The 24,019-nt window shown below is 38.4% G+C and overlaps 1 protein-coding gene across 2 annotated transcripts in view; it reads right to left on the reverse strand.

Annotated features, from left to right (window-relative positions):
* SHISA6 (shisa family member 6) overlaps positions 1 to 24,019 on the reverse strand; it is a 363,728-nt gene that overhangs the window by 300,287 nt on the left and 39,422 nt on the right. For both annotated transcript variants that reach the window (XM_039359559.1, XM_039359558.1), the window contains exon 4: positions 1,840 to 1,935. In XM_039359559.1, the coding sequence (XP_039215493.1) occupies positions 1,840 to 1,935 (96 nt within the window). The remainder of the gene's footprint in view (positions 1 to 1,839; positions 1,936 to 24,019) is intronic.

Genomic DNA, 24,019 nt, shown 5'->3' on the forward strand with positions numbered 1-24,019 from the left:
AAGTCAGCAAGGAACAATGTTGTGTCACCAAGGTGGCTTGAACCCACCCTTTAATGCACTAGTGTGCCATAGAGTGAGGTGGGTCCCCCAAAAGACTTGATGGTTAGCTAGCTTGGAATCTATACATCAGACCCAATGATCTGATGGTCCAGCCCAGAGGTAGGCAAACTTGGCTCTTTTATGACTCGTGGACTTCAACTCCCAGAATTCCTGAGCCAGCCATGCTGGCTCAGGAATTCTAGGAGTTGAAGTCCACGAGTCATAAAAGAGCCAAGGTTGCCTATCCCTGGTCCAGCCCTATTAGGACTTTCCCTCTCTACCCTCAAGTCTTTCAAGGAAATTGGCTCATTCTTCAAGAGTTTGAAAGCAATAAAATGTACACAACTCCATCCCCCTATAAATAAAAAAGGTCTTGCTATAGACTTCATTAGAAATTCACCCAAATAGACACCAGAGCCATGCTGGTTTGGGTAGCAAAATGCTCCTGCATATCAGTTATGAGGGTCATCATGATTCCTAGATGTTTATGGTAGACATCATTTGCTATTACATCACCACATCAGCACATCCAGCATTGTACTGCATATACATTATGTTACACAGAACATACACAGTGCAGGATATGGATACTGACATTTTTTCAGATTTGTACAATAAAGGGTATGTGTCTGTGTGCATTCTCTCTCTCTTTCTTACATACACACACACACACATTTCTCACAGATAAGGTAGACAGACAAAAATATATGACCCTTAAGGAAATCACTTTATAAAATGCTTACAATATTATGTGTGTGGGAAGGATAAATATTTAAATACAACGCACTCTTGTTATACTGAATATGCTGATGCAAATTCAATAGAAATTGTAAATAATATGACTGGTAACTTTATGGCACAGTCTATAATGAGCATCTCTTTTAGAATCTCACACAAATTTTGGAGAGAACAATCTAGAGGAGATGCAAAAGTGATTCAGTTCAGTGAGCCACTATGTGGCAGGACCACAAATCCATTTTCACTCTACAGATAAGTTTATGCAGTCCAGATTCCAACATACAATAAACAAAGAACAAATAAAACACAGAAGGTTCTCAAGATTCATGTATGAGCACCAAGAAGCAACATATTCCAAGAGGGAATAAAACTAGGCACAACAAAATGATTTTCCCAAGATCTTTAGCCAGACTGATCACCAAATTGCTTTCTACTGAAATCCAAAGAAGGTATAGGACAGTCCCAGGCTTAACTGCATTGCTTGGAAGTATCTTGTTTGCAAACTTATATATTTGCATAACATACCTATGGAAATTATGAGCCTTTTGTCTTATTGTGCAATTCCTACTTTTTTCAGTAGGTAAAGGAAGTGCTTTTATTAGATTACATTATAATACAGATGTTTTTCTCTATGTATAATTTAAGCACACCAAAGGGGTAGATATTTTTATGTATACAGTTTTAAGTCAAATGCTCTGTATTCTTGTAATAGCATCCCACTTTGGAAATGGTATCACCATTTTATCCCATAGTAACTTTATGTATCTTTCTGTTTCTTTGGCAAATGGTAGCAAGACAGGAGGTTTCCATTCATGCAAATCAGTCAACCTGTCTTTCTGCCATTCTGGAACCTTCTCCAGATGCTCATTCCATGTCTCCTTCCATAGGATTTAAAAGGCCACTGTTAACATTTTATTGAACTTGCAGCATTATGTTCTGGCATAAGCCTATGATTTTCCACACTAATACTGTTATCTGATGTCATACATAACAAAACTTCCAAATGAGAGATTGTTCTCAAGCATATATTTTCTATTCAACAAAAAATAGTTTCCACTGTACCCTTGTTGTGTCCTCTTCCTAATGTGACAAACCCAGAAGAGATGAAATTATGGAAATCTGGACCTCCACTTCGATAAATATCCTTTCCATAATGACCTGCCAAGGAAAGATGAGAAATATTACATCATTTTATGCAGCTCAACCACAATTCCATTCCTAAGTGGAAAAAAAAATGCAAACGGGAAGCAACAATGTTATACAATGCCTGTGGAGCAGAATTTATTTAATGTTTATTTATTTATCTATCCGACTGACCCATGCTATGTTACAGGATTGATGTTCTAGGGAAAAACAGGAAGAGGGAGCATAATGCAGAGTGCTCTACCACTTGAATGAAAAATAGAATACCAGTGGAATAAATAAATAGATTTCTGTCCCACTGTTAACTGTGTTAGATGCTCAGTGGCATGCAACGGAACAGTACAATTAAAATATCCATGGTACAAAATATTAAGAGAACCAGTTTGGTGTAGCATCCTGCAAGAAACTGGGACACTATCAGTTCCAGCCCATCATAGGCACAAAATGAGTTAGATGATCAGTCATTCTCAGAAAGAAGGCAATGGCAAACCACTTGTAAAATCTTGCGAAAAAAATCCCTGCAGAGAAGCATCCAGGCAGATATCAGGAGTCAACACAAGGCAGAAACAAACAAACAAATTTACAATAATAATATATTCAGTCAAAAAAAAAATCAACAGCAAAGAAGTCAACAAGCCAGCAACCTGCCGGAATCACTTATGAGCCTGCCAAAGCTCTCTATATTAAAATCTTCTGAAAGATCGTTTATGTAAGAGCTAATTTCCATGGGAAAACTGTTTCAAAGCAGGGTCATTAACAAGAAAAGCCACATCCTGGCTTCAGTCCCCCTTTACTTTGTGGACTACCTGTTGTTTAGCCAAAGATATATGTAACAGTCATGGTGGAACGAAGGAAGTTTCCTGTAATTACTTCAGCACCAAGCCATATAAGACTATATAGAATTTAAAATAAAACACCACTTAAAAACTGAGCCCAGAACCTCCCCTTATTTTATGGAAGTAGGGGACCATCAACCATTTGTTCCAAGATGTTTGTATCAGATAGGTCGCCTCTGGAATGGAGAAGGTTGCCCTGAGAAGGAGTCACACTACAGCCTCATTAAGGCCACAGGAAGAACTACCATTTGAAATGAGGCATATCACCCAGATCTCATCTTACACACCGCTCTGACCCCACTAGCGTATATCTAGCCCTACAAGTCTAGAATCATACTAGAAAACACTATTTTATTGGAAGTCACAGGCCAAAAGGAGACTCAGCTAATACGACAAAATGTTGCTCTGGTGATCACCACTGATGAATTTGGGCCACTGCAATCGGAATTCTCCAATTTTTTGGGCTTTGCAGACCAGTGGGGAGAGGAGAGGGGATGGTTCTGTGTGAGCAGTTGGCAAGCACATGCACCCACACAGAGCTCCATTTGCACGAGTAGCAGGCATGTGTACCCGCCACTCATGCAAATGGAGCATGCGTGCTCACCCACTGTACACAATATTGGGGATGCATGTGCACTCACCCGCCACTTCCGTGGCCCGGTTCCGAATGGCTCAAGTCCTGGAGGTGGGCCACAGCCTGAGGATTGGGGACCCCTGCTGTACATTATTCTCCAAAAGAAATTGTTCACCCTAAACAAGATGCAGCCAACTAACAGTATGGTGATGCAATAATAAAGGAAACATACAACTTTGTCTTCCTTATTATATTTGAGCTTGTACGTGGCTTCAGTCAGATTCACTTTTCATCTTGCTCCACTAGTGCTCTAGGCACTGCTTCTTACACTTCATCTTCCAGACCGCCTCAGTAAACCAAGGAAAACATCTGGGTTTGGCAAATAGATGCTACATAGGAACAATTATTTCAAGAGCCCAAGTCATCTTTTAACCAGCAACTAACCTATAATGGAATATGGGGTTGACTGAGGAGAATGAGAATAGATGCTGCCTAGAAAACAAACAAATAAGAGAGGTAAGCCTCCCCTCCCAGTGGCTTTATAGAAAACTCCCCTAGTGTCCACTGGAATCCATCCAAATGCATGAGATACATAGAGCACATCATTCTAAATAGACCCCTTTCTCCAGCAGAGATTTTGGATAGAATCAGTTTTTGCTGATCCAAGAAACAACCTGACCACAGAAAAGGTCAGAGTATAAAGCTCTCCATATCCAGAGATTTTAACATCTGCTCTGAGGCAAAACCAAGGTCCAGCATATGCTGCTTTAATGTGTCAAATCAGAGATCAGCGTGGACAAATCTGTGATCTCCATGGAAGCTATGAATTTCCAAGTTTTCAAGGATTGCACTATCAACCGCCAAGCACTCTCCCACAACTGTTCCTGATGATCTAATTCCTGACCTTTCTCCTGTCTTTATCTTGGTGGACAGAGGTTTTGCTGTACCTGATCAAAATTCCAGATAGCTACAAAAGGCCTCTGTCTGAAATGTTGGTACTAAGTTGCAACGCTACTAAACTTGAAATATTCTAGCTATAAGACTGCAGTTCTCCGTATTTGCACCCAGTGCAAACAGGCTCATCAGTTTGGGATAAGCATATTGTAATCACATATGGACCTAAACCCTTTTCTTGTAGTTTCTAGATTTCCAACTGGAAATTTTCAGAGGTAGATGTGTTAACCATAGGGGGGGGGGAGAGAGAGAGAGAGAGAGGGAGGGAGGGAGGGAGAGAGAGAGGGGGGGGAGAGAGATCACCCAGGAAATTCTAGGCTTTCTCCCAGGAAATTCTAGGCTTATGCATAGAGGTTCATGATTACATCCTCATGCAGAAAAAAAAGCTTGTCCTTTTGACTACTTAAGCCAGAATATTGCTTGTCTCTGCTACAGGGAAACAAATAGGTGCTCTGAAGAGCTAAGATAATATTTACATTTGCAATAAAAATAAAAGCAGTACATCTATAGAAAGGAATGTGACAGATAATCGGTAGAAAAGATGTAAGCCAGTGGTTGCTTTTATGTTTGTACATTGCACTGTATATTATTTTATTATGCTTTGAAGGTGTTTATTAGGATACTCAGCACTGATGAATTTCAATTATTATCCTCTTCATTATTTTAGGTTTTAGACTGTTGACCAAACTCAGAAAATTAGTTCTATGACATATGAGAGATATGAGACCCATTTTTCTGGGTCTCCAATAAATATCTGAGGACTTAAAATGGACACCTAACACCAAAAACATCAACAAAAAAGCATAACAAAGAAAATTCTGCCTGCGCTAACTCAGAAAACTCAGACTGCCCAAGGAGCTGCTGATGCAGTTCTACAAAGGAATTATTGAATCTTTCATCTGCACCTCTATAACTGTCTTGTTTGCCTATAATTAGAATAATTAGAACTGCAGAAAAAAAAAACAATTGCAACCAGCCTGCCTTCCATTGAGGACCTGTATACTGCACGAGCCAGAAAGAGGACTGTGAAAATATCTACAGACCCCTCACATCCTGGACATAAACTTCTTTCAACTTCTTCCCTCAAGATAACATTATAGGGCATTGCACATCAAAACAACCAGACACAAAACAGTTTTTCCTCCATGCTATCACTCTGCTAAACAACTAATTCCCACAACACTCTCTTATGCCCTAGGATGTCAAACTGTAGCTGTATTACTATTATCCTTCTCATCTTTCCTATTACCTATTTCCTTAGCTTCTTATGACTGTAACTTTGTTGTTTATATCTCATGATTTATGTTGATTGTAGTAATAGTATCCTATTATGATTTATGTTGTTTGCATTTATTTAGTATCCTATGACCATCACTGAGTGTTGTATCCAGTAGTGGGATTCAATTTTGTGAACAACCGGTTCTCTGTGTGGATGCCGCTTCTGGAAGTCCATTCTGGGCCTGGGCAACAAAAAATTAGCTACCAGTTCTGCCGAAGTGGTGCAAACCAGCTGAACCCCACCACTGGTTGTATCTATGATTTATGATTATTGTATTTTATTATTATGATCATGATTTTTCACTTGTTGCTTGTATGTACATTGAGAGCTTATGCACTGGAGACAAATTCCTTGTGTGTCGAATCACACTTGGCCTATAAAAAATTCTAATTCTAATATAGAAGCAAAAAACTGTAAAAGTATATATAATCCATTGCCCATTCCCAGGTAGAATCATATATGCACATTTTTGTCTCCCCCCCCCACACACTTAGCTCATTTACATATTCATCCATAAGTGTATTCATCAGGCATGTTCATGCATATGGAGATAATGTTATAGTATTCTACCACTCTCAATGGATGAGAGAGCCGAGGTGGCGCAGCAGTTAGAGTGCAGTACTGCAGGCCACTTTAGCTGACGGTGTTCAGTAGGTCAGCGGTTCAAATCTCACTGGCTCAAGGTTGACTCAGCCTTCCACCCTTCCGGGGTAGGTAAAATGAGGACCCAGATTGTTGGGGGCAATGTAAATATATATGTTTTCTGAGGTTTTCGCGGGTGTTTGTATGTAGGTCTTTGGTTGTTCGGGTTTTCTCCCGCGTAAAATTGGAAGTGTCTTGGTGACGTTTCGACGAAGCACGAAGCTGAAAACACCAGCCTGAAGATGACGAATGGGACTTCATCAAAACGTCGCCAAGACACTTCCAATTTTACGCGGGAGAAAACCCGAACAACCAAAGACCTACATATATATATATATATATATATATATATATATATATATATATATATATACACACACACACATTGCTTACTGGTGTACACCGCTTAGAGCAGTGGTTCTCAACCTTTTAAATTCCGTGACCCCCAACCGGTCATAAGTTGAGGACTACTCAACCAGTCGTAAGTCAAGGACTACTCAACTGTGCAGCACCGTTTGCAGAATGGGACTTTTGGCGGGCTCAGCAGGGCAGAGACAGCCTTTTGAAAGCCAATAGAATTAGACTCTATTCAAGAGAGTCTATTCTATTGGCTTTCAAAAGCCAATAGAATAAAAGGGAGTAGCACAGCTAAGGAAAAGGGGAAAAAAATGGTGGACTGTGTTGTTTGGTGACCCCCGTGAAATGGTCGTTTGACCCCAAATGGGGTCCCGACCCACAGGTTGAAAACCACTGGCTTAGAGAGTGCTTGCACTTAAAGCGGTATATAAGTCTCATAAATAAATAAATAAATAAATAAATAAATAAATAAATAAATAAATGAGAGACCACTATTTCTTTTTCAGCCCGTAAATATTGTTCCTTGAGCAAAGTAGGTCAGCCTTAACTGTAAGACATTCAAAGCTGCCCCATACTGAAAGAAAAATATGATGTTTATAAACAGAATTACAAACTCTGAGCGGTGGCCCATTTCATTCAATCACAACGGTTTTTTTATAGAGTTCCTTGTCAGAGGTTGCATCTCCCAGGTCCATCTTATTACACAGTCACTGGGGCTCATTCTCCTGAGATCAATTCCATTCTAATTTTCTCTCTTCCATTTCAAAAGGTTAAAAAAAATAAAAAAATAAAAGAACCCAGGAAATTCTAGAAGACAGTTGTGCCACACTGGAAAAATAAGGGGCTGCTCCCTACACGCTCTTGTTATTTTTCAAATAATGCAATGAAATCACAGAGAAGAGGAGTTCAAGTCCTTTACAAAACTGACAAAATTGCATACGAATACCTACAACAATATGCAATTTTATCAGGGCTTTCAATTGAAAAGGGAAAATCCACTCCACAAATATATATATATACCCAAGGAAAGTTGTGTGAGAAATTAGTATGTTACAAATGTTAACTGAATTCCTAGCCTACAAATAATGAAATTATTAAAGTTTGAACTGAACTATTAGATAGAACTGAACTATCATTATGCACCTATCAAAATTTTTACTTCTAAACATAGATTTTAGAATAGTGAGCTCTTTGACTCTTAAATTCCAGAATGTACAGTTCTGTGTTTGTGTGATGTTAAAACTAATATTTGAATCTGCTACAAAAAATCATCATGGCAAGAAACTACTCTATACTTTCCGGTGCTTGTTCCTTCTTCTATTTGTATGTTTTCAATTGCTTGAGACAAACTAATCACTTGGAGTTCTTTGTACTCCCTGAAGTTTGATGTGTGTTGCAGACATTTCATTACCCAACTAGGTAACAATAGAAGTACTAGTGAGTGCCAGTGCCAATCAAACCATGCCCTCCTGAGAGAAATACCTGCAATTATTAGTCTATTGATAATGAATTCCCTGGGAAGTAAAGGAAGACTATTTACTTCTTCTCACAGGCTATCAAGGCTACTGGGCTCACAGGCTACCATGGCTGACTAGCAGATATGATTCTGTTCTGTCTGGAGAGAGCTGAACATTGCAGCTTCCCTTCGCTTGTTTTTTAATCTGAATTAATATCTTTCTACGTTTCGCTTTGCTTCATTTTGCTTGTAAAAGTTAGTCAGGCTGCACAAAGAATCATTAGGTTTATCCTCTGTTTAGAATCAGATTATTACAGCTGTGTATTTCATTTTTGCATAAATCTACCTAGCAAAGTACATTTTACTTCTATTATTTTCTCTTCTTTTGCTATTCAATTCTCTTCCAGTCTCCCTAATTGACTCATTATTTCATGAATGAATTTTATTTTTTTCCCCTTCATGTTTCATAACTTCCTTTGTCCCATCCACATTTTCTTCATCACATTGTTCCCCTTCTTTCACATCCTCTGTCATTCAACAGTTAATGTGACAGGTTATCATCACAGCATCTCCAAAAGCTACAAATAAAAGATCCCCTGAAATTATTTCTCCACTCCATACACACAGATAAATCAGGGTACAATTATAGCTTGAGTTATTCAAGGTCACAGAGAAAGTCTTTAAACGAATCAGGATTTATTTATTTATTTATTTATTTAGGAGACTTATATACCGCTTTTAAGTTCAAGCACTCTCTAAGCGGTGTACACCAGTAAGCAATGTATATATATATTTACATTGCCCCCAACAATCTGGGTCCTTATTTTACCTACCCCGGAAGGATGGAAGGCTGAGTCAACCTTGAGCCGGTGAGATTTGAACCGCTGACCTGCTGAACACAGTCAGCTAAAGTGGCCTGCAGTACTACACTCTAACTGCTGCACCACCTCGGCAATGAGATTTCATTGTTGCTTCTTATTTCTCTGTTTTTATTTATGCCTAAATATTTGACTATGTCTCTGGACATTATTATTTCCAAAGAAAATGATACACTCAACATAATAATAAAAACAATAATTTTTAACATTTCTTTAAGCCTTAAGCAGTTTACTATATATCATATTTATGCAATTTATTTTTTGCTTATATCTTGAAACTCCAAATGACAAAATAAAAATCCCATTACTTTAATAAGTGATTTCCTACAATTTTATATTTCATATAACAATAAAAAATTAGAAGAAAAGCAGATATATATATATTGCCCTATAATGGTCTATTTTAATTTTATTAAAACTTTTAAGAAAGCAGTTAAACTAGAATAGAAACTAATGTAAAATAAAAAGAAAAAGGAAATCAAAGAAAGAGTTAGAAGGAAAGAAGGAAGGAAGGAGCTTCTAATTTTCTTCACAGCTGTTATAAATAAAATTATAAATTTACACTCTAAGGTTCTAACATAACTCAATTTTTTCTCTAATATATCTTGTCTAACTATCATAATTATATATAATAAATTCATTTTTTTGTGTTTCATAAAAAGCAAAGCCAATCCAGCATAACTGCTCCCTCTGCAGGTTGCTGTAATGATCCCCTTCTCTTCTTCCTTCCTGCCATGCTTCGAGTAGGTTGCCATTAGGAAAGATTCTCAAATAAAGGAAAAGGAAAAAAAACAACAAGTGCCTCCTTTGTGTTTGGTGCAGTCAATGAAATTTTTGCCACTGGATTTTTAACAATATTAAAATTGCTACAAGAGTTCTATAGAGAACTTTCAGCATAACTGATACTGGAATGGCACATTTTGGGGAAGAAAATCATACAAGAATTGAAATGGTCATAATCATTAACAAAAAACTTCTAAAGTCAGTACTTGGATACAAACAAAAAAAATGAGAGGATGTCAAAGCCATGCCAATCAGTATTAGTGATTCAAGTCTGTGCTCTACCACAGATGCAGAGGAAGCAGATATTGAATATGCTGACATGAAATCCTTGTTGACAGACCTCTACTTTCCCATCCAAGAAAGAGATCATACTCATTACAGGCAAGTAAAATCCTAAGAATGAAATGAAAACAGTGTCTAGAATAATGGGAATATTTTGCTTTAAAATGCAGAATAAAGCAAGTGACTGACTGATAAGAGTTCTGCAGAATAGCTAATTTTTTTTACAGAAAATATCTTTTTCAAACAATCTACATGACAAATCTAAACTTGGACATTACCAGGCAGATACTATCATAATAAAATTATGATGGCAGTTGCTTCCAGAATTGCTCCAGGTGGCCGAGTGACAAAGCGACTCATTCCAGAGAAGAAGAACGCTCCAGAGCTCTTCAAAACGCAAGTGAGAAGGAATAGTGGGGACTGGTGTGGTTTAAAGCAGACAGGAAGCCTGCAGGAATCCAAGGAGGGGAAAAAGCCTGTGGGAACCAGTGGAGGGGGGAGAAGACTTGCAGAGACATGGTGATGGGGGGCAAAGGCCTGCAGGGGTTTGGGGGGGAAAGGTCTGCAGGAACTAAGGACCAGGAAGTAGAGTATAGGATGTCTCAGGGTATGGGGGAGGACTTGGGAGGCCTGGACAGGCAAACTGGGCCTATGCTTAGCCTCACAAGGCCTCTCCCACCTGACGCTCCCCATGCTCTGCTTAACAATGTTCATTTAGCAGTCACATCAGGGAAAGCAGAGGGCAGTAAGCAAGGCCATCTTGTTTAATGTCCATCATGACATGAAACCATAAAAGGCAGGCTTCATCACAGGCATATGTCGAGGGCTACCCCTACAAATTTTCATGAATCAGCTCACCTGAATTAGCCCACCATGAAGAAACAAAACAATACTTCACAAATGAATGGCACAACAAAGGAGAACAAACCCATCAGGAAAAGTTTCAGCAGTCCATTTGCTGGACAAAGACAAAGGTCACTCTTTTGAAGATAGCAAAGTCTACATTCAGGACAGGGAGGACTGCTGGTTTGAAAGAGAGGTCAAAAGAGGTCATTACGATTGAACAGCCCCCTCTCAATTGAGGGGGGAGAAGGATACAATATCTCTTGTCTACAACACAGACTTTTCAGCAGTTCCAAGGTTACACACCCATTTGCACACTTATTCAGGTTACTCTGAGGGTACAGATAACCCCAAGTGGCTAATGACCGACCTTCAGAGTGCTAACAAGAATATAAATTGAAGAAGCTTCTTGGATGAGAAGCAAAATGTTTTAAAGAAAAAAGAAAGTCCAGTTGCCTTTTGAAAAACATTTTTGGACAACCATGATCTGGAAGATTGAGAACCTCCATAAACATTTAGCCCACCTGATGCACATATTGAAGAATTTGTATGATCATCAGGAAGTAACAAAAAGAATGGACTATGGAACAACTAATTTGTTCACAATTGGAAAAGGTGCATAGCAAAGCTGTATTCTGTTACCCTATCTATTTAATTTCTATGCAGCCAATGTCATGAGAAATACCGGATTCCAGACTTTATCTTTATAGACTAAAAAGAAGTCACAGGGACATTAGCTACTTGGATGAAATCTAACAAACAATATTTTACCTAATGCTAGAGAAATTATACTGACAACAAAGTTGTGTACTATATTGTCAAGGCAATGATCTTCCCAGTCTTAATATATGCAATGAAAGCTGGACCCTCAGAAAAGTTGACTGGAGAAAAATCAATGTCTTTGATTGTTGAGACTAGTTTGAACTGAAAGAAGAACAGATAATTCAATACTGGTTGAAGTTAAACAAGACTGTACATTGGAAGCACTAATTATGAAGCTAAAATGTAAATATATTGTTCACATAAGGCAGAAATAAGAGTCTTTGATAACTGGATAAACCTTGATAACTGGAAAAATCAAAGGCAATCAGAAGCCAACAGAAAACAAAACGGTTAGATATAATCTTTCATTACCCAAATAAACTTAAAAACGCTCAAAGAAATAGTTAACGATGGAAAGTCCTGGTGAACTGTTGCCAACATATGAAAAAGAGTTGGAAGCAACTAACTGACTAAACAACAGCACTGCTGCTCAGTTTTTTTAAATAACAGGATAAATCATCTAGAGAATTTTAAATAGTCCAGTTTATAAAAATTGTAATACACAATCTACCAAATGTGTAGAAAAATTGACAAATTGATAAACAAAGCTGATGTGCTGTATTAATTGAACTTGATCTTCTATTCTGTAATTGTAAGATTCATTTTGTGCTTTCTGCAATTTCTAGAAGATATTATATTTGGAATTTATAGTGTTTTCTAGGATTAGAGAACTAACAAGCCAATTCCCAATCTTAAATAGTTTTTTTTTATGCTGGCAGACTCTTTGGCAATTATAGCTATGTGAATATCAGCCCATTTAGCTAAATATATTTGTCAGGTTTGTTCATTTTCTTGGGTATTATCTCACCAAATTCGAATCAGTATGTAATTAAATCTTCTAAACCTCAGAATTATCCTTTGCTTACTTTGTACAACATTAAGCCGCTGAGAAGGCAGAAAAGAAATATTTCATAATAAAATATTAATATTTTGGACTTGTTATTTATTATAGTAAACATATAGTTCAACTGATTCACTGCATTTTTATAAGCTGCAGAAAAATTGTCTGAAATGCTTTTTAATTCTTTAAAAAATGTTTGTATGTTTCTGGGTGTATACATAATATTGGGAGGGAAACACAAGATGTAATGGTATAAAGAAAAATCTCATATTATTTTTGAAAGTCAGTAACATTATGAAACAATCATACAACATTATTGTTTAAAAAACATAAATCTTTCCTACATCTTTGAATGGCATGTCAGGAATTACAATCAAACAGAAGACAGAGCCAAGACAAAGATGGAGGTGAGAGAGAATGAAGCTGGGAACTGAATTTTATTACCTGAGTTAAATAAGTTAAAATTAACCCCCGTATCTTAAAAAAATTCTTCCATTACATTAAAATAACAGTTTGGTGGCAACATTTGGAGAACCTGGATGAGTTGTCCCCAAAGCCTATATCAGTGGTGGCAAACCTGTGGCATGCGTGCCAGAGGTGGCACTCAGAGCCCTCTTTGTGGGCACGTCCGCTATTGCCCCACCAGAGTTCACCAGAGTAGCAAGCACATGGAGTTTGGAAGCGACAGGGAAGGAAATGTGAGCAAGCAGTGTTGGCCCCCCGGGGATGCCCCAGAGATGGCAAGGGACTGGCCCCCACTGCCCTGGCTCCGGCCACGTTCACCCAGTCTGTCATGACCACTGCAGCCACGCTCACTTAGTGGGCCACGTCCCCCCCCCCGGGGGCACCATAATCCTGATGCAGCTCTGGCACTTTGCAATAAATAAGTGGATTTTGGGTTGCAGTTTGGGCACTTGGTCTCTAAAAGGTTCGCCATCACTGGCCTATATAGTGGCAACTTTAAAAGACAGCTTATTTTCCATTACTAAAAAAATATATTTAGCACCATTAATTATTAGTAAGAAAACAAAGTCAGACCTATTTTAAAAAAACAATTAAAAAGAAGCAGGTATCGAGAAAATCTACTAACTGTAATACATTCAGTTGCCTGATAATCAGTGCTCATGTCCTTTAAAAGAAGGATAAAGAATCCAGGATAGAAAGTTGCATGGAAAAAGGGATAAAAACATATATAGGGACAAGTGAAGTGTCAATTTAATTACTTATTAGTGGCAAAAGACATGGAACCTATAAGGGCTCCATCTTTATTGTTGCTCCCTGATTCTCCACTGAAGATCCAAAGAATGCCATAATCTGGCACTGAAACCTAGGTAGCTACCCTAAGGATGTATTAAATAAAGGACAGCATTTTAAAAATCAGTTTGATTGATTAATTTAAATAAAACATGACCCTCAGCTCAATACTTTCAACAGTATAGAGGGAGAACATTTGGGTGAAAAACAAGGGAAAAGTACATGTGTACAGAGACCATAATCACATTGTCCAAGACTCTACAACATTGCTTATAAAGAACGCCAAGATATATTATCATATTCAAACTTTTGACACATAAATACAAGACATGAGAAAACGTCTTTACTTAACCTGAAGCATTTCAGCCATAAAACAGTAAGTGGGACAGGAATTTTAGCAGGTGTCTGTCATACAAGCATGAGAGAAACTGCACCTGCTGAAATTCCCTCTTCTAAGCAACTATTAAACACACTGGCATCCTGTCTCACTTTGGTCCTCATTGCACTATAAAGTAAACATACAGAAGGGATTATCCAAAGCTTGGCTCCCTGAAAAAAGGATACAGTACAATGAACACGACACAGCTATTGCCAAATATCCAGTACAGGATGTTCTGCATTTTGTTTGCAGTGTCTCAGTTGCTTCCTGTGCATAGCAATGCATGTGCCAGCTTGAAAAGGGACCTCTGTGCCTGCTGAGAAATTGCAAACGGACTCTCTACAGCCTTTCATAGTCAGCCACATTCTTGTGCTTCCAAAACAAATAAATACATTTCATGAAATTTTACTTAAAAGGCACACACAGAAATGTACACTTAAATTCCCAATAAAAATAAAAACAAGATACCAGTGATGTAGCAAGCCTATTTATGCAGCTAGCTTGTTGCAGTAAAACAGTATATAAGCTCTAGGCATAAATCAGAGTATCACTAACAGCATCAAAGGTAAGTTCTTGCTCAGACCAAAAACAGAAGCAACTACCTTGGTGGCAAGTCGAAAAAGAGGATAGGATTCCTGCCACTTTAATTATTATGTAGGAATAGGCATTTTAGCAGATAGTACTTCTTTTGCAAAATACATCTGCTGAAATTTCTCATTTGATTCAATTGTTAAATGTGCGGGAGCTCTGCCTCCTTTTGTATATGCCTGCCCTATTTTATTATTTCATCAAACTTGACAGAGAAGCATGACCAAGAGGCTTGAGACATCATGTACCATCGGTCTGAAGTCACAAATGAAAAAACAATCTGCCTGCACCTACTAGGTCACAGCCATCTTATCCCATTACTGTTACTAACATGGAAAGTACAATCTTGGTTTGAGCAGGATTTAGGTGTCTGTTAAAATATTCATGAAATCACAGCAGTCATAAAATATAGACTTGGAAGGCACCATTTCGATCATTGAATCCAACCCCTGCTCACTACAGGAATTCAGATTAAGCATCCTTGACAGATGGCTGTCCACCTCTGCTTGAACATATTGAGTGATTCACCCTGTCACTGCAGCCTTCTCAAACTGTTCCTCTTCACCACCTTTTCCCTGATGTATTTAATTGCTTTGATTGTAACTCTAAATACACACTTTGATTTATTTACAGAGCTTTGTAACTGCAGCAATACCTGAATATAGCTGAGTATCATGATGATCAGGATGGTTAAAACCATACTAAGAAGGAACCAACTATTAATTTCCTCTTAAAATGTACCAATTGGTAATCATTTACTTATCAGTATTCCTGTTTCCGTGTTACTAGTAAACAGCTAGGGACAAATCATCTTATTCTGGATTGTGTGTGTATGTGTGTTTGTGTGTATGTGTGTGTGCTTTCTTCTAAGTGCTTTCCCACAAGTGGAGGGTCCACTTTCCCCCTCAGATCAATTGAGTGTTGGTTGGTCATTGGTACAAGAGGAATGGACTGACCTAACATTGTTGGCTAAGAGACTGTCTGGCCCAAAGCCACTCAGTTGACTTTCATGCCTAAGGCAGAATCAGAGTCTCCTGGTTTCTAGCCTGGTGCCTTAACCACTAGCCCAGAGGTCTTCAAACTTGGCCCTTTTATAACTTGTGGACTTCAACTCCCAGAATTCCTCAGCCAGCATGCCTGGCTGAGGAATTCTGGGAGTTGAAGTCCACAAGTCATAAAAGGGACAAGTTTGAAGTCTCCTGCACTAGACCAAATTATTGAATCTGGTGTTGGATTGACTTACTGCAACAGTATATACTCATCTGTCTTCTTACAATATGATCTGCTAATTGTAACAATAGCACAGGAATGGTAGCAATTTCATCCAGCACTTAAAGATTTTTGCCAGTACGACCACTAGTTCAAGAGATCAGCACAAATATCTTTGGGAGAAGGCACACAATGTGTCCAGTTCTTATCACCACAATTAAAAAAAAAAGATGCTGAGGCCCTAGAAAGAGTTCAGAGGAAAGCCACAAAGATGATACGTGTCTATAGTTTCCCAGATCCATTTTTTCCTTTTGTGAAGATTGGAACCATATCAGCTCTTTTCCACTCCTCTGGTAGTTCCTCGGTGCTCTGGGATCACCTTTTTCCACAGATGCCAGAACAAACTCTCAACCCTCTCTCTAGCCCAGTGCCTGGGGGAAAATATTAATCTTCACAGCCTTCCAGAAGGCTAACAGGATAGGGATCCCTTGACTATTCCAAAGGGTTGGGGCAGCCATTGAGAAGGTATGTCTCTGAGGTCCCATAGATAACAACATTGAAAGAAAGGGACCTGGAATACACCCATCCTATCTAACCTAGTAAGATGGACAAATAGCCTCAGGGGAGGCAACCTTGCAAATAATCTGGCCCTGCAGTGCTTTAAAAAAGGTGACAACCAGAAGCTTGATTTTTACCGGGAAAACAACAGGGAGTCACAGCAGCTTACACAGTAGTGGTGTAACTTGGATAGACCATGAGGCATCCAAAACTTCCAGATAGTTTTCAAGGGCAGCCTGATATAGGGCACATTGCAGTAATCTAAATGGGAAACGACTAAAGCCTAGGTGACCATGAGCAGTATTTATGGGAACCATGATTATAGATAGAGGGTGTTAAACTAAAAGCAAGGCTGAATTGCTTGAGAAACTATTAAAGCCACAGTCAAGCATCCATTAACCTATCCTACTACTTCAAAAGACTAGGGCAGCAATTGGTGGAAAATGGATTCAGCCACAGTTTAATTGAAAGTACAGCAGAATGATTCCTCACCTTTTATCAAAATCCTTAGAATTACTGAATACAGAACTTTTCTGTTGGGCTGAACAGGAAAGGGCAAACTGAATGGCTCAAATAAATCAGTATATATATTCATATGTAATCTTGTAAGTATTTTAATCACATATAATATTTGTAATAGAAAAGTAAAGAGATGTACTGTCTCAGACAAAAGCAAAAGGATACAAGCTGGATAATAACACACTTTGACTTCACAGCAATGACAGCGATAGCTCAAAATTAGACTGTACATATACATTTTTTCACTTGGCATAATTTTCATAGTTGGGAGGCCAGCAACGTAATTATAATTAAACTTTGCCAAGTAAAGGTTACACCTCTCTGTATCACATTGGGCTTACATTAGGGATTCCTGGAAGGATGAAACAAAGTATCAATTCCAACACTGACTCTCCTTAGTAATCCCACTGGGCAGAAGACTTTTCACCCTTCCAGTCATTTCAGGTTGATTTTGGCTCTCAAAGCTCATTCATCAAGTTGAGCTTAGCATTATTCATAGCTATGACTTTCAAGGATCGGAAGGTTGCATGTGTTAGAAGTGCTATAGCATTAGCTGTTCCTTGGACTGACATACATTTAAATCTTTAGAGCACAACATGCCTCCTTCAAATGCATTTGGGATACTTATATCTAACAAACAAACAAGCAAAAATGCTGGGGTTATTACTACAGCTGCATCTTATAGCTTTTGGACTATCTCCATACATTTTGACATGAAATTACAAATGTCTGCACATTCTACTCATTCAGATGCGGAAAATTGCCAAATATAGTAGGACTTTGTGTTATGAAATTAACTGGAGCCCAGAATACACAAGACCGATGTGAGCAAAGAGTAGGCACAGAATATGCAGAGGTTGCTCTGGATTCTTGCAACAGGCAAAGCATACAATTTGTTTGATTTAAAAGCAGAGGAAAGTCAAAGGCTCAATAGCACAAATTCAAAATAAGCAATGAGACTTAATGAAAACTACAAGATGCAATCAATGATCTTTGTTCACAAAGGCACCAAGAAGATGAGGGGGTGGGGTGAATCCTTTAGCAGCACAGTGATGTGAGATGGGAAATTAAGAGCATGCATTCTGCCCTCAAGTGTTCAAATCGGGAAGCAGCAGAAAATTCCCTTAGTACTTGACATAACATCCATATTTGAAAGCCAAATGTCTGGGATATGTTACATTTTTCTTCCTTGTCTTAGCTGTCCTTTCCAAGGCATCTATACCCAATGCTGTATTCACAGATAAAGTGTCCTTCAACACAGCAGCAAAAATGGATTGTGCTTTTCATATAATTCCCAATCTAAATCTTCTCAAATGTTGCAGATTGGCTCATTTATAGTGAAAATAGTAAATACAGTTCGGCACTGATTCTAAAACATTAAAGATGGATTAACCACAGCACTTACACAGCTTTATCTAAAGGCATTTAAGTCAGAAAAATGGAGGGAGGCATATAATATGTATATCATTTCTATATTATTAGACTAGCATAGCTGACAAATTCTAAGTGCTGAATCCTTTGGTCCAGTAAGGGTTCTGCTAGGCTGTCATGTGAAAGAGACAAAAATTCATATAGGGTTTAAAAGTTTCAGTTGGGCAGCTCTCACAGAATCATAAAGTTGAAAGGACTTATTTATACCACTAAATCCAACGACTAAATAAAGTATCCAAAATAAATTATCCTAAATAAATGACCGTCTGGCTTCTGCCTGAACACATGCACTGAAGGAGAGTCCATTGCCTTTCCAGATCATTTATTCTATAATCAAACTGCTATTACTGTTAGGAAGGTTTTCCCTCCCCCCACCATCAGAACCAGCATTAATTTAGAACTATAACTTAAGACAATTATCCCATGCCCTGTAGTCTGGAACAAGAGGGAAAGAAATCCTAACATTCTATCTACATTTAAAATACAGCTATTGTATCTTATCCCCTAGCAGTCTTTTCTCAGCTTCTTCAATCTCTCATCATGTGGTGTGATTTCTAGTTACTTCTTTATCTGCGTTCCCCATCTCTAATTTCTCTAAAACCTTCTTAAAGTATATGGTGCTCAGAGTTTAACACAGTACTCGAGGAAGGGCCTGGGCAAAGCAGAATAGAGTCATTTCTTCCATGACTTGGAAATTACATACTGTACCTGATGAAGCCTAAAATTATATTTCCATTCTTTGCAGCCATATTACATTGCTGGCTTATATTCAGATTGCATTCCAATATCTTTTCCAGCAGTATGATTTCTAAACCAGGTATACCACCTCCAATACATCCACATCTGATTTTACTGTCCCAGAGTACAATTCTGCATTTTTTTTTAATTTATCAAATTCCTATGGCTGCCCATCTCACAAAATCAATTCTGGGTGGTGAACCACAGTTAATTCAAATAATAAATACGTTAGAAAGTTATTATTAAAAAAATAAAAACCATACAGCAGAGGAGAGACTGAATATATCAACCAGAGTGATGGAGCCATTGTGATATTTTACCAGTCCCCCTGGCCCCCAGGCTGATGGCAAAACCAGGTCTTGAGGGACTTCCTAAATATTAATGGAAAGGTACCTTCACTTCAGGGGGGAAGATGCTCTATAAGATGAGCACTATAGCAGAGAAGGCCTGCCTCCTGAGACCTGCCAAGTGTGGCTCCCTAGAAGACAGAACTTGCTGCATGCCTTCTGTGTTGGAACTGATGAGACGAGCAGATATAAATGGGGAGAGGCAGTTCCTTGGATAATTTGGTCCAATGCCATGAAGGGATTCAAAGAATTAGACCTGGAAGCAAACTAGTAACCAAAGCAGCTCGTGGAGCAAAGGTGTAGCTTGTGTTACTACACCATGACACTGCATTTTGCACCAGCTGAAGCTTCCAGATACTCTTCAAGGGAAGTCCCATTTAGAGTGCATTACAGTAATCCAACTGGGAGATAACTAGGGTGTGAATGACTATGAGCAGAACCCTTCCAATCTAGGAATGGGTACAACTGATGCACAACCTAAAGCTGTGAAAAAGCCCTCCTAGACACCATTGTCATCTGCTCTTTGAGCAGGAGTCATAAGTCCAGGAATTGAGTTCTTGAGTTCAGAAGGTAAGTCTATAAGTTCAAGACATAAGTCCGAAGGGATCCTCCACCATTTGAGTTTAGACAGATATTATTGTTAATTTAGATTTCAGGTAAAGAAGGAACTTTATGCTCTTGTAGACTCTCGGGCAACCACTAATTTCACAGATTTAGGAATAGCTATAGAAACTAAAGCTGCCTATATACTCAAGCTCTACAAAGCCCAATGGTAGTCCAGAGGATTGACAGACAGACACTAAAAGCAGTCACCAGGAACAAACCAATCTAATGGGTCCAGCCTCCTTGCAGTGGATAGTGGTACTAGGCCTAGGGTATCCCACAACAATCAGAGGTGAACTGACCATGATATGAGAGACACTAAAAGCTTTCCATTTCCTTCTTTTTGCAGATGAAAAATGTTGGTAAGAGTTGCCTGGTAATATCTGGAACAGCAATTTTAAACCACTCTGACACAACACAAAAGATCTGCAGGTGTGCAGGCCTCAATAAGCTACAAGTAAAGGTTGGGAGGCATTTTGCAAGCAGAACCCCTCTTCCATGACATCACCAGGAGAGAACTGGGTCCATTTCTCTCCATTCCAACATCCAGTGTCTTATGGTTTTGCAGAAATTTTAGCACCTCACAGTGTGTATTGAGATGAAAAAGTTTCAAACCCATGGATCTGAAATGTTGAACCAGCCTTTCCTTGCCGGTAAATTTCAGTCAGAGGCAGTTTGCTCTGAATTTCCTGGAGTGAGGAGGTAGCTGGTCCAAATGTCTGTTCCACAATTCTTTGATGCAGTGTTTCTCAACCTTGGCAAATGTAAGATATGTGGACTTCAACTTTCAGAATTTCCTAGTCAGAGAATTCTGAATGTTGTAGTCTACATATTTTACAGTTGCCAAGGCCAAGAAACAATGTTTTGATGGAATCTATAGTGGGATACTATGCTCTCACCGCTATATGGCCAGCATTATCTTTCAGCATTTTTTGCCTGTTTACTGTAATAATGTATGCCAGGTTTTAATGAACTGAAGATTAATTTCTACTTTTGTGTGAAATATCTCTTTAGGATAGTTATAATCCTAGAAATAAGAAGGATCCTTATTTAAGTTTTATATAGGTCTGTGGCCAATATTATGATATGAAAAAGGAATTGGTTTTTTGACTCCTGCATATAACCAATATAAACCTAATAAATCAGAAATTGCTTTGCTAACATGACAGTTTAGTGTCACATAGCCAACTTCATTCATCTTGTGGTACCACACAAACCCAGTACATAGTCAGTGCCTTCCTTCTATTTCTATTTCTATTTTGGCAATCCCACACAATAATGGTTTCTGATTGGCAGCAGTCTGATACTGTCTATGCCGGGCAGGCAATCGGGCTTAATAATATCATCAAACCAGTTCAGAAAGTAGATCTTGTCTTAATTCTGCTTCCTGTCCCTCCACAGTTATTAGAAAGGGAAACTTAAGAAGGTGAAGTCTTTATTGGAATCCTTCCCTTTTTTTTAATGAAATGTTTCTGCTTCTCTCACATTTCTTGCACTGCCTTGATTTACATTATTTATTTCATTCTTTCCTACTTATTTATTGATCAGGACAATTCTTTTAAGCTTCCATTGATGACCATTTCTTTATATGGTTCTGGCATCCTTCGAACTCTCTGAGCCAGCAAATCTTGCAATGTTACTTTTTAGAGAAGTTCTTACTTAAACCTGTTCTTTAACCTGATTCTCTTATTCCTATAAACTCTTACTATAAATAATGGTCATGATTCTAGCTGGTTTTAATTAAGCAGTAGAATTGCAGGGAAGGTTGCAGGGAGTGGAGACACGGATGTTCCACTCTTGCCAGACTACCAACCAATCCATAGAGGAGAATATCTGTAGCTCAGGGATGAAATTGGGGGGGGGGGGAGTTTGGTGTTCTCTGACCTTAGTTGTTGTCTTGCAGACTTTTCATTAATCCAAATGTTTGGGTAATGAAACTCCTGCAAGCATCCCATATACCAATTAATCTACAAGTAATAGCTATGGCTATTTGAAGAAAAGACTACCTTAGGCCTTTTAAAAAAAACTACCTTGCTAAATTTCTTCTTGGAAAGACTGTGGGTCAGTCTTTACTAGGCCTATATGTCCTTGGCTTGTGAGTGCCTTCTGCTCTTCAGCATTTGGCTAACAAAAGCACTTATCTTCAAAACTCACTCAATTACTTTGACTCAGATATCCAGAAAGATAAATACCACCCTCCCACACACAATATTTAATATTTTCCAAACAATATCTCAATGATTGCCAAACAGCAAAGTGTTAGTAGGAAGCAATAAAACCAGAAACTGTAAAAGAAGTTCCTATCAGATCTTCTCTATTTAGAGACAGTTGCTCTCCTCCATGGTCCTTAGAATCCACCTCCCATCTTTCTTAAATTCCAGCCTTCATGGTAAGATATTTCTTCTGGGCTTGGGGCCAGTCCTACCATGGGACAGAATGAGACAGTTTTCTATGGTGGCAGTTATTAGGAATGTAAACAAGAACTTCTATCCATACTCCAATCATTCCTTTGTCTTGGAAGACACCATATTTCTATCCTGAACTCCCTAAAATTGTATGCCGCCCTCGGTGTCACCGAAGCTCTAATCCCACAACCAGGAGTAAACTGAATTTCAACTGTCCAGCAACTCTGTACATAGTTCTGTATGAAATATGAAAACTGGAGTGGAATTGGGAGTTAGAAAGAAGGAACAACTAAGCTATTGGAGAAAAATCAAGAAGGAGCAGAAGAGGCTGAGAGGGGGAAAAAATGGCACGGGCCAACTGCTGCAAGTAGATCTCACCCATATGATTTTTTTTTAAAAAAAAATCAACAGCCAAAACATATTCCATTTCTGCTTAACAGATTGCATCTACAGACTAAGAAATTTGTTGCAGCATCTGCATTGAGAAACACAGAACATAATATCACTTCTGACAATATGACTCATGTTGTCTGGCTCTACGATTATCTTGGGCTGGGCTAGCCTAGTAACAGAAATTAGATGTACGATAAATTTGACCTCCTTGCTCACACTGCAGATAATTTCCCCTCCTGTCACCTCCATTCTAAATTGTCTACTTGTTCTAAAATGCAAAATGGAAATTACACAAAATGAATATACTTGGGCTTCGGTCTCCATAATCCAAACCATACCCAAAACAATGAATTTTCCCAACCCCCCCCCCCCAAAAAAAATTCAACCAAAAATCCTTTATTGGATTAGCCCACTGGAATAATAATTCCTCTGGTTCTTAACATCTTGTATCCACTATACTAGATATAATGCCCTTGCAGCAAGAAACCAACCCTAAAGGAAACAAATATAAGGAAAGGGAATTAGGTCATGATGTAGGAGTAAAAAGAAGAGAGAAGAAATAACATAATCATGATATGATGAGGGTGCAAGGGACAGAGAAAAAAATAGATTAAATAAAGTGGAAGTGAAATCAAAACATTACCCAGGAAAAAGTAACTCAGCAAGCAAATATAAAGGAGTGAAACCTTAACAAGTTCTGCTTCAATATGTCTCCCACAAAATCACCTCTGATTCTATAATAACAGTCTTTATTCTGGCACAGAGCCAATTCTTCAATGGTTTTGATTCACTAAACAGCATCAAAATTGCAGCATATATTTCTATCTGCAAACATTCGGGAAAAAATGTAGGCATGTGCTGGTAGGCCCTTAACACTTGTAGTTCATTTTCACGTGCATACTTAAAAGGCATCTCTCCACTGACTGCCTTCCTCTATTTACTACTCCAAATACAAAATATGCAGGACGGATATTTTATACAATATCAGCTGTACTCAGGCAAGACATACATGCATGCATCTATCTAAATCTGCACAGGTAATGTGTATGTATAATATTATAGTACACACACACACACACACACACACACACACACCCCACCCCCAAAATAATCTCCCACATTTTTATC

The sequence above is a fragment of the Crotalus tigris genome, unplaced genomic scaffold, assembly GCF_016545835.1.
Source record: "Crotalus tigris isolate CLP2741 ecotype Arizona unplaced genomic scaffold, ASM1654583v1 scf7180000019078.1875890, whole genome shotgun sequence".
In the NCBI taxonomy this organism is placed as follows: domain Eukaryota; kingdom Metazoa; phylum Chordata; class Lepidosauria; order Squamata; family Viperidae; genus Crotalus; species Crotalus tigris.